The following is a 10,398-nucleotide window of genomic DNA, read 5'->3' on the forward strand; positions in this document are numbered from 1 at the left end:
TTTTACAGAAATTTTCTCTCTAGTAGTAAAATATAAGACAATCAAAATTATTCTATCACTGGCTACTGTTGCGAATTTTATTTGCTGTGCAAGTGCACACAGTCGCAATTTGTAATAATTTGGTAAAGAAACCAAGTATCGTCCTCAAGGACTGAATTATCAATTACCAGTCAATTAATTTCTCTTTCTATTTGATCAATTAAAATTCTTGGTTTTTGTAGACACAACAAAAGAAACTATAAAGTTCAAAAACAATAATTGAAAATTAAATGGAATAACAACTAATAGTAAAACCTTTGATTTAAACACTGAAGAAATAATTAGGATGTTTAATCTCATCAACTATCCTCCCTATCATTCCCTAATGCAAAGTACTAAGTTCTTCTTCTTTCTGCCTAATTCAATTAACAAGTTGATACAACAGCCTATAATCATACTATGAATTATAGACTCAACCTAAGTGACAATTTCCTATATTTCTATGGTAAATTGAACCACAAAGGTAGCATTAATCTCGACAACTTAATAAACATTTACATAATTAATATGGATACTTTCGTTCCAAACTAAAATTATGTCCAATATAACCATAGCAGATTCAAATCCCACTTCTCAGATTTTGATTTAAAAACATATATGTAATGACTATAGATGGCCAATCGATAATCAATCATTAAGAACAAGTTATATGGAATTGAAGAAGATTGAAGAAGAAGATAATTAAAACTTCATTAGTTCATAATAGGGATTCAATTAAAAATCCTAAACAGAAAATTAGTTCATAATCATAATACTAATCACAACGAAAATTAAAGATAACATCAGAAAGTAGAGGAAAAACATGTAGATTGAATACTCCAAGCCTTCAGCCTTCAAGCAAAAACCACTCCCCAAATCCGTACGTCCTTCTTCTCTCTTTTTTCGCCTTATAAAAACCTAAGATTCAATTTTTAAAAGAGGCGGGCCGCAGCTCTACATGCACCATGCCGCGGCCCGTGACTAAATTTCTGGACGAATTGTTCTCTCCATGCCGCAGCCCTAGTCAGCCATGCCGCGGCCTGCGTCTAAGATTTCTGGGTTGATGCCCATCTATGCCGCGACCCTCTTTAGCCATGCCGCGGCCCGTGGTTCTCCTTCAAAACAGTGGTTCTGTTTCACCAGCTAGTCGCGGCTCTACTTTGCTCATGTCGTGGCACTTAAGGGATTTCTCAAATTTTCAAGTTTTCATCCCAAAAATTCACCAACACTTCAAAATCATGTTGAGATCCATCCTTTCTCAAAATATGTTGAAAAACTTGGTTATTTCTTCCCTTTCTTTGACATTTTCCTCCAAGTACTCAATTATTCCTAATATTCACAAAGACAAACAAACAAAGCATAAACCCGCACTAAATGAAAGAAAAATGAGATAAAAGACTACTTAAAATATCACCTAAACATGACAAAAACTAGACTCAATAGTTGTGCAGTTCATTATGGAAATAGACCATATGGATGTAACAACAAATTTTCTACATCGAGAATTAGAAGAAGACATCTACATGCATTAACCTAAGGGTTTTGAGGTTAAAGGGAAAGAATATCAAGTCTGCAAACTAGTTAATTCAATATATGGACTTAGACAGTCCCCGAGACAATGGAATAAGAAATTTGATGCTTTTATGATTATGCAGGGATTCACTAGGAGCTATTATGATACATGTCTATATTTTAATGAATTGAACTGAGTGAAGTCATCTACTTATTGTTGTATGTAGATGGCATGCTAATAATTAGCAAAGAAAGATCATGGATAAATGTGATGAAAGGTTTTCTTAAGACAAAATTCGAAATGAAGGATCTTGGTACTGCAACAAAAATCCTTGACATTACTATAAGAAGAGACAGAAGCAATGGAAAACTATGCTTGACTCAGGAAGACTACAATCACAAGAAAATTGAGAAATTCACAATGAAAGGAGCTAAACTAGCTTCTCAACCTATTACTAACCAGTATAACTTGTTTAAAGGAAAGTGCAGTAAGGTGCCTTATTCTAATGCAGTAGGCTAAATAATGTACTTAATGGTCTATACTAGACTTGACCTTGCCTATGCCATTAGTGTTCTCAGTAAGTACATGTCTAACCCTAGAAAAGTTCACTAGTTAGCCATGAAATGGGTATTTAGGTACCTAATTGGATCAAATAAGGTGGCATTGGTTTACAAACAACAACAAGCCAACACCACAGTAGAAGGCTACAGTGATGCTGACTATGCAGGGGATAGAGATAGTAGAAAATCTACTTCTTCCTATGTGTTTCTAATGGGAGGAAATTATATTAGTCAGAAGGTGCAATTACAGCCTGTTGTGCCCCCCTCAACAATAGAATCAAAATATATAGCAACTACTGAAGCTATAAAGGAAGCTATCTGGATCAAGGGGTTAATGGAAGAAATCAAGGTACTTAGAAGGACTCCTACAGTCTACTTAGAGGGACACCTACAGTCTACTTAGATAGTCAAAGTTGTGTGCACCTATGTAGGACTAAACATATAGAAATTAATTACCACTTCATCAGAGATAACATGACATAAGGTCACATTATCATAGACAAAGTTCCTACATAAGATAACCCATCAGACATGAAGACTAAAGTGGTAACCCTAACTAAATTTAAGTTGTTTAAATTTACTAGGGATAGATACTAGCTGGTGATCGTAGCTGTTACAGTCAGAATCCTGTGATTCGCAGGGGGAAAGACCGGGTAAAAGCTGTGAAATCCCACATCGCCTGAGGAAGGTCAAGTGTGATGATTCTAAGACTGTGTAGGTACGGGACTACACAGTTGAAGATGGCTTAAATGGATTGATGGTTACTACCTATGCCAACAAGATGCATATTCTTTTCGGCAGCCCATCACTTGAGAACTCCAAAGTTAAGAGTGCTTAACCTGGAGTAGTCTCATGATGGGTGACCTCCTGGGAAGTTTTCCCAGGAAGCATGCGAGTGAGGACAAAGCACATTGGAAAGACTCGTGTTGGTTTGCAGGGCCAGTCGTCATTCCAGAAAGCAACCACAACGACGTGGGGCATTACAAATGGTATTAGAGCCTTGACCCAACTAAAAGTACCGCCAACGGGGATGTCGGACCCCTAAGGGTGGGTGATTGTGATAGTCAGAATCCCGTGATCTACAGGGGGAGACCGGGTAAAACATATGCAATCCCACATCACCTGGGGAAGGTAAAGTGTGGTGATTCTAAGATTGTGTAGGAATGTGACTACACAGTTGAAGATGGCTTAAATGGATTGATGGGTACTACTTATGCCAACAAGATGCATCTTCTTTTCGGTAGCCCGTCACTTGAGAACTCCAAAGTTAAGAGTGCTTGACCTGGAGTAGTCTCATGATGGGTGACCTCCTGGGAAGTTTTCCCAAGAAGAGTGTGAGTGAGAACAAAGCACGCTGGAAAGACTCGTGCTGGTTTGTAGAGCCAGTTGTCATTCCAAGAAGCAACCATAGTGACGCGGCCGTTATAGTAGCAGTATCGAGCTAAGACTCTCAGATGGATTGGATATTTTTGATACTAGATCAAGTGAAGATTTAGGTAGAAATTGTTGGATAAATCTCCACTTAAGTTGTTATCAATTAAAGCAGTCCCAACAATAAAATCTTTGGCCTGGGGGCTTATCCTCTCAAGTTCTCTCAAAGATTAAAGAATTAGTTACAAACAAGATTGTACAACTCAGATCCTAACTACTCCTTACATAATCAAACTAAAGCTACAACAATAAGGTAGATTGAAGACCTTACCACTATATAGACATACCTGAGACATCTCTACTTAGGTTAGAGCAATTTTTGCAAGGTTAACCAGTTGTTCACAAGATAAAGAGAGACAAAGAAAAAATTAATAGAGAGTTAATGCAGATAAAGAGAGAAAAATACTGAGAGATTAAGAGAATGATTACCCTATCGTGACGTTTATGACTTGGAATCCTGGATTGATCTTTGTAACTGAACTTAATAGTGAAGATTGGAGCTCACGATCTGAGGAGCAACTCAACGAGGATGTAACCCAAATTTTGCGTGAACCTCGATATAATTTTCTGGTATTTTATTTCTCTTTTCTTATTTTAAGTGTTTGCTATAATCACTCTAGATCTGTAATTGTGTTTATCTTATTTTTTGTGTGATTGCCCCAAGAGTTCCTGGATGAGAACTCTCTACTAAGGTTTGAGGATTGAAGTGTGTTTGGGATTTAATTTTTATTTATTATTTTGGTAGATAAAAACGTTGTCGTTTTGATTGTTTGATTCTAGGATAAAAAGTTAGATAAAGGAAAGGTCGAAAAAGACCTTAGTAATAGTGATATTTTTATTTGTTGGTGTGGGGTTTAAATGATAATTTCCTACATCCCCATATAGGAGACGTTACATCCAATCCCTAGCATAAAGGCTCTCTTCTTTGCCATTTTCCTCTTGCGTGCAAACCAGGAGACCAATAAGAGATTTTGGGGTGGTTTAGAGGGATAGAACCCAGTGTAAAGCTCCATTTTAAGCTGTTTTTAGATAGAATTTTTAATTTCAATCAATGGTTTATTGTTAGAGTAATGTTAATAGTTTTTTTTGTTTACTATTATTTGTGTTGAATACTAAGTTTGTAGTGTGGATTTTATGTGAGTATATATGAGTGTGAAATCTTTGTCAAAGTATGAAAAAAATTAATGTAGATTTTAGGAATCACATTTATGTTTATTATTATTATTTTTTTAAAAAAAATATTATTTAATCTGTGTGGTGACAATCCTAGTAAATCTTCTGGAAACACATCCAGAAACTCACACTTTAATTTGGCCTCCTCTGGTCCCACTGGGATGGCCTGAGTGGTATCCACCACACTAGCAAAGAGTCCTATGCAACCTCCTTGCAATAGATCTCTATCCCTCAAAATAGATAGCATAGGTATACGGGGTAATGCACAGTGCCAACAAACACAAAAGGATCATCACCTTCAGGCTCAATGGTAACCATTTTCCTTCTGCAATCTATGGTTGCCCTATACTTCACTAACCAATCCATACCCAGAATCATGTCAAAGTCAGTCATAACTAACTCTATCAAACCCACTGACAACTCTCTGCCCTTCACTGTCACTGGAAAAGATCTGACCCATCTTCTGGATACTACTAACTCCCCAGTGGGTAATAAGGTTCCAAACCCCACAACATAATTATCACATGGTCTACACAATCTATCAATAATCCTACTAACAACAAAAGAATGTGTAGCACTAGAATCAATCAAAACAGTATAAGGGGTTCCAACACTAAGAAGTTGACCTATAACTACTGAGGGTGAAGCCTCAGCTTCTGCATGAGTCAATGCGAACACTCGAGTTGGGGCCGAGCTATCCGCCTTTCTGGGTTCTTCCTTTCTTACTTTTGGGTAATCCTTCTTGAAATGTCCCATTGCCCAACATAAGTAGCAAGCCTTTGCCTTGCCCTCCCCCATATGGCACCTCTTGCACCTAGGGCACTCAGGATAAGTCTTCCAGGCCTCACTACCATCCTGGAAACCAACTGAAATACCACGTGGTCGCCTGTCAGGGCCTGGAGCTGGGAAGGTGTCAGGAGCCTTCCTCTTCTGATCACTATAGCCTCTGCCCCTACCTGAACCCACAAATGGAGGTCCTGCTCTCCTAAACTCTCTTCTAACTTCATTATCCCACCAGATCTTGTTCTCTGTGCTTTTAACTGTGAGCGTCTTCTCAACCACATGTGCATAAGTAATAACTCCAGCCATAATGGTGATATGAGCATCTCGGGCTAATCTAGGTTGTAGCCCCTAGAGAAACCTCTCCCTTCTGGTCCCATCAGTGGGCACTAGCTCCATGGAAAACTTTGCCAGTTTATGAAACCTCAGAGTATACTCAGTCACTGATAGACTCCCATGAAGTAATCTGATAAACTCTTCAACCTTTGCAGCCCTGATGGCATCATTATAATACTTTTCATTGAAACTCTTCCCAACTCAGGGCATTAACATTTCTAGTCTGGGAAATCACTTCCCACCAAATTCAGGCGTCTTCTCGAAACATGAATGTGTCACAGGCCACCCTCTCATTACCAGACACCCTCATAAAGTCAAGGATGGTGGTAATCATACTCACCGACTGCTCTGCCTTTGCTGGATCTGCACTACCCTAAAAAACTGGAGGTTGTTGTTTCCTGGACCTTTCATAAAGATGTTCCCATTTACTTCCAGCCTCTGGCAAAAGCTCAACTGTTGGCACTGTTTTCGGTGGTGCCTTTGGCAAAACGTTCCCTGTAGGAACCTGTTGTTATCTCAAGAGACAGATTTCTTCATCCTGCCTCAATACTCTGGTTTGGAAATCTACTAGCAACTGATGCCAGTCTTTAGGAATTGACTGTGGAATCTGACTCTGGTCATTATCTTGACCATGTCTATCATTCTAGCCCTGATTTTCTAGGCCAGATGATGAATCTGTCTACCTTAGAAGTATAACTACATCTTATATTGTGTTGAAACAATCAATGCGGCCAGTTAGGTAGTAATAACTTAACCTCTTGCCACCTCACGGTCCAAGAACAAGCAGATATTCATCCCTGTTCCACAATCATGCAGATAAACATATTGATACATGATCATAACATTTAGCATTTAACACTTATCAATTAATGTTCAACGATTAACAATACTAATAACCATGTTCTAGCAATATCAGTACTAATAAGCACGTTCTTGCTTATGATGCAGTAGTCAAGGCCCAACCATATTAATGTATCTCATGTAAGCAGGTAAATGTTTAATTTCCATTCAAGCAGTTAAACACATAACCACATAAATAATTATCAAACCATGAGTCGAGCTTGTCTTCAGTGGCGAGTGTACATGCCTAGCCAGTCTACAGGAACCCTAAACCTTGGCACGCTCTGATACCAAGTTGTAATGCCTTGGTTACTCCAAGACCATTACTGTGGACTTTAAATAGTGCTTAACTCTCTAAATGATTCATTTGGTTATAAACGTGCATCTAGGTGTTATTAATAGGCTAAGATGAAAAATCTCGATCAAAAGGAATGAATATATTTTATTTAAAACTTAAAGTTGTACATAGGCCCATAAAAGTGTATACAAAGTTATTTACAATTCAAAATGGTCATTACAGTGTAAAAATTACAAATCACCGACCTAAGCGGCAAAAGTAGGGTTTATCCCTATTTCCCCTGAGAAACACCTTGACCGGGGTGTTCAAGCGGCCACATATGTACACATCACCACCTAAGCTCTACACTCAAGGCTGGGTGAGCTTTTCTTTCTATTTATCTACACCACATAGCACCTATGGGCCAAGGCTCAATAAGAAAACTTATTACTACATGTATACAATATCAATAAATGATTAGAATAACCATACTAGGGCTTACAGCCCAATCAGATAAGTGAATAACAATAATGGTTCTGGTAATCATGCTGGGGCTTGCAGCCTAATTAGATAAGTGAATATCAATAATGATTCTGGTAATCATGTTGGGGCTTGCAGCCCAATCAGATAAGTGACTAATGAGCCATGTGACATTACGATCACCTGAGCCTTTTGGCTCTGGCTCTAAGTAACCAGCCTTTAGACTAGACAAGCGCTTTTGTTTTCGTCGAACTTGAGGTCGGTCAAGCATTTCATGCTTATGTTGATAATGCTAATGTCGATTAGATCTAATATTTTCTGCTTGCGTTAAACACGCTAATACCGTTTTTGACTCATAAGCCAATACCATACGACCAATGCTCAGTACTACTGTCAAACTTGACTAATAAGTCACAACTTCACAATCAATACTGATGCCATTGCCATTTCTGACTAATAAATCAGTACCATTCACAGATAAGCAAGACTACTAAACATTTACAATGCAATCAATGTCCATATATAGAACACTCAACATGCCTCATCAATAACCATGTATGTCACATATAGGGTGCAATTTTCATACCTCTAGTTCGAGCGTGAAATAATAAAAGACGACCTTTGAGAGTGATCAATCCTTTGGTCCCTTAACGGTCACCTAGTCATAACCAAATATGAAATCCCATTAATAAAATAATTCATAAAAAGTTCATGGTCTAAACCTACTCCCTTGACCTCGAATACTACTAACACAGTTAGTAGATTCGATCTCGAGCCTTAAGAATTGAAACCCTGAGCCTAAACCCTTGAAAACTCCTCCCTGGCATAAAAAGAAGGGTGGGTCGCGACTTGGCCTAGTGAGTCCCGACACGCCCCCAAATCAGAGAGCAATCTGTCTGGGGTGCCAGGGGCGGGCCGCGACTTGCCTGGGCCAAGTCGCAACTTGACCCCACAAACACAGCCCCCTGCCATTCTCTCCATTAAAACTAGCCAAAAACCTTCACCAATCAACCCATAAATCATACCCAAGCATTACCATAACTTATCCAACATTCAACCAACCAAACCTAAGCTTTAAACCATTTAAAACCTCATCCAATTCCTATCTATTCAGTCCAAAATATCAACTAAAAACCAGCTGAAAAACAGAGCAAAAACCAGAATAAAAAAACCATGGCAGAAACCTTACCTTAAACTCAGGTTTGAATCCCCTTCAATGGCTGAACACTAGCCTAAAACCTCAAGCTTTGATTCCCAAGTTTGAACCCTCAATCTTGCTTCAAAAATCCAAAGGAAGAAAAGTGGAAAGATGATCGTGGAGGAGGAAGAAAGAGCACTCTGTTTTTAGCCTACCTCTTTCTACAACCTTCTAATTTTAACATATAACCCTTGGTTAAAAGACCAAAGTGCCCCCAAGCCTAATTTAACTTCTTAATAGCCCACAAGGGCAAAATCGTTCTTTCCCGTCTAATCCCGTTAATTATAATTAACGTCCTCCAATTCCCATTATTCCCAATATTCTCAAATAGTTAACAAATCATATCCCATTACCCTTTAATTCTCGGTAATGTACTAATCATCAAATTACCCCGAGACTCACCCTGAGCCCGGTAAATAACCCCGTTATGACCAAACCGCTAACTTGCATTCTAAGATCGTCTTAGGCTGAATAGCTCGAATATATCCACATAATAATGTGGCCTCATCCATACCTCACCAACATGCATGAAAATATACAAATATGCCCTCAACGGGCCAAATTACCAAAATATCCTAACAATGAAAAGTTGACCCACATGCATGCATTTATCAACATATAGTAATATAACTCACATAATCATGCATATAATCATTTAATTTCATAATAAATCAATTATGTCCTTCCTGGCCCCCTAATCCAAGCTTTAAGCCACATTAGGGAATTTGGGTCGTTACAACAACTTTTATACTTTGTTCACACATGTATTAACCTTTTAAACTCTTTTTCAGATCCCGTGTATAAACTTAAACTTTTAAAGAAAAGAATAACTTATTTGACCAAATTTTGTAATACCTAACCATTAGTTAACTTTAATCACACGTTTAAGTCTAAATAACTCGTTTAACTTGTTAACCACTATTTTAAACACATAGTGTAACAGTCCTGGAATAGTAGGACGTTACAACTTGGTATCAAAGCCGCCAAGGTTTAAAGGTTCTCAAAGAATGGTTGAATATGCACGCTCGCCGCTAAAGATAAGCTTGAATCACGATTTGGTAATTAATGAAGTGAATGTGGGCTTAATTGCTTAATTGGAATATATATGCCTTATCTGCATGCTAGAGTAGGAAGCATGAGTTATACTGATAGGACTTGGCCATTGACTGCTATGTGAATGTGAAAATGCATGCTTATTAGAATTTTCATTGTATGTAAAGGTTATCGAAATTCTTATTAACATTGTTATTATGTGTGTACACTTATTTGTTTGGTTTTTGACCTTGGGGGTGGTACCTTGATACTATTATCATTGTCCGATGAGTCGAGTCATTGATTGCAAATATACTTGGAGAGTTATGCCTCCAAGGCGATCAAACAGACTAGAAGACACTGAAATTGAGGCTAAAGATGATAGCAAGGGTCAGAACCCTCCTCCAGCCCCTGAAAACTGACAGCAGATGTTTGCTGAAATGAAAGCAAGGTTATATAGACAAGAATAAGATATTAGACAGCTTAGGCAGCATGTCCACCATGGAACGCTGCCCTGGCCGCACTGCCAGTGGTAGTACCCACTTTGGGATAGCCAGCAGTTGAGAACAGAAGGGAGCCTCTTTATGAGAGGTTCAGGAAGCAACACCTTCCTACTTTTGAGGGAGAGCCAGACCCACTGCCAGCTGAGCAGTGGATGAGTATGACTGCCTCCATCCTGGATTTTATGAGGGTGGTGAGTAACGATAGAGTGGCCTGTGCCACATACATGTTACAGGATGACGCACATATTTAGTGGGAG

The 10,398-nt window shown here is 38.6% G+C and overlaps 1 protein-coding gene across 1 annotated transcript; it reads left to right on the forward strand.

Annotated features, from left to right (window-relative positions):
- The first annotated feature begins 2,149 nt into the window (after positions 1–2,149).
- On the forward strand, positions 2,150–2,494 carry LOC133778043 (secreted RxLR effector protein 161-like). Its single transcript, XM_062217861.1, has one exon. The coding sequence runs from the start codon at positions 2,150–2,152 to the stop codon at positions 2,492–2,494; it is 345 nt and encodes a 114-aa protein (XP_062073845.1).
- Positions 2,495–10,398: the final 7,904 nt, after the last annotated feature.

Source organism: Humulus lupulus, chromosome 1 (genome assembly GCF_963169125.1).
Source record: "Humulus lupulus chromosome 1, drHumLupu1.1, whole genome shotgun sequence".
In the NCBI taxonomy this organism is placed as follows: domain Eukaryota; kingdom Viridiplantae; phylum Streptophyta; class Magnoliopsida; order Rosales; family Cannabaceae; genus Humulus; species Humulus lupulus.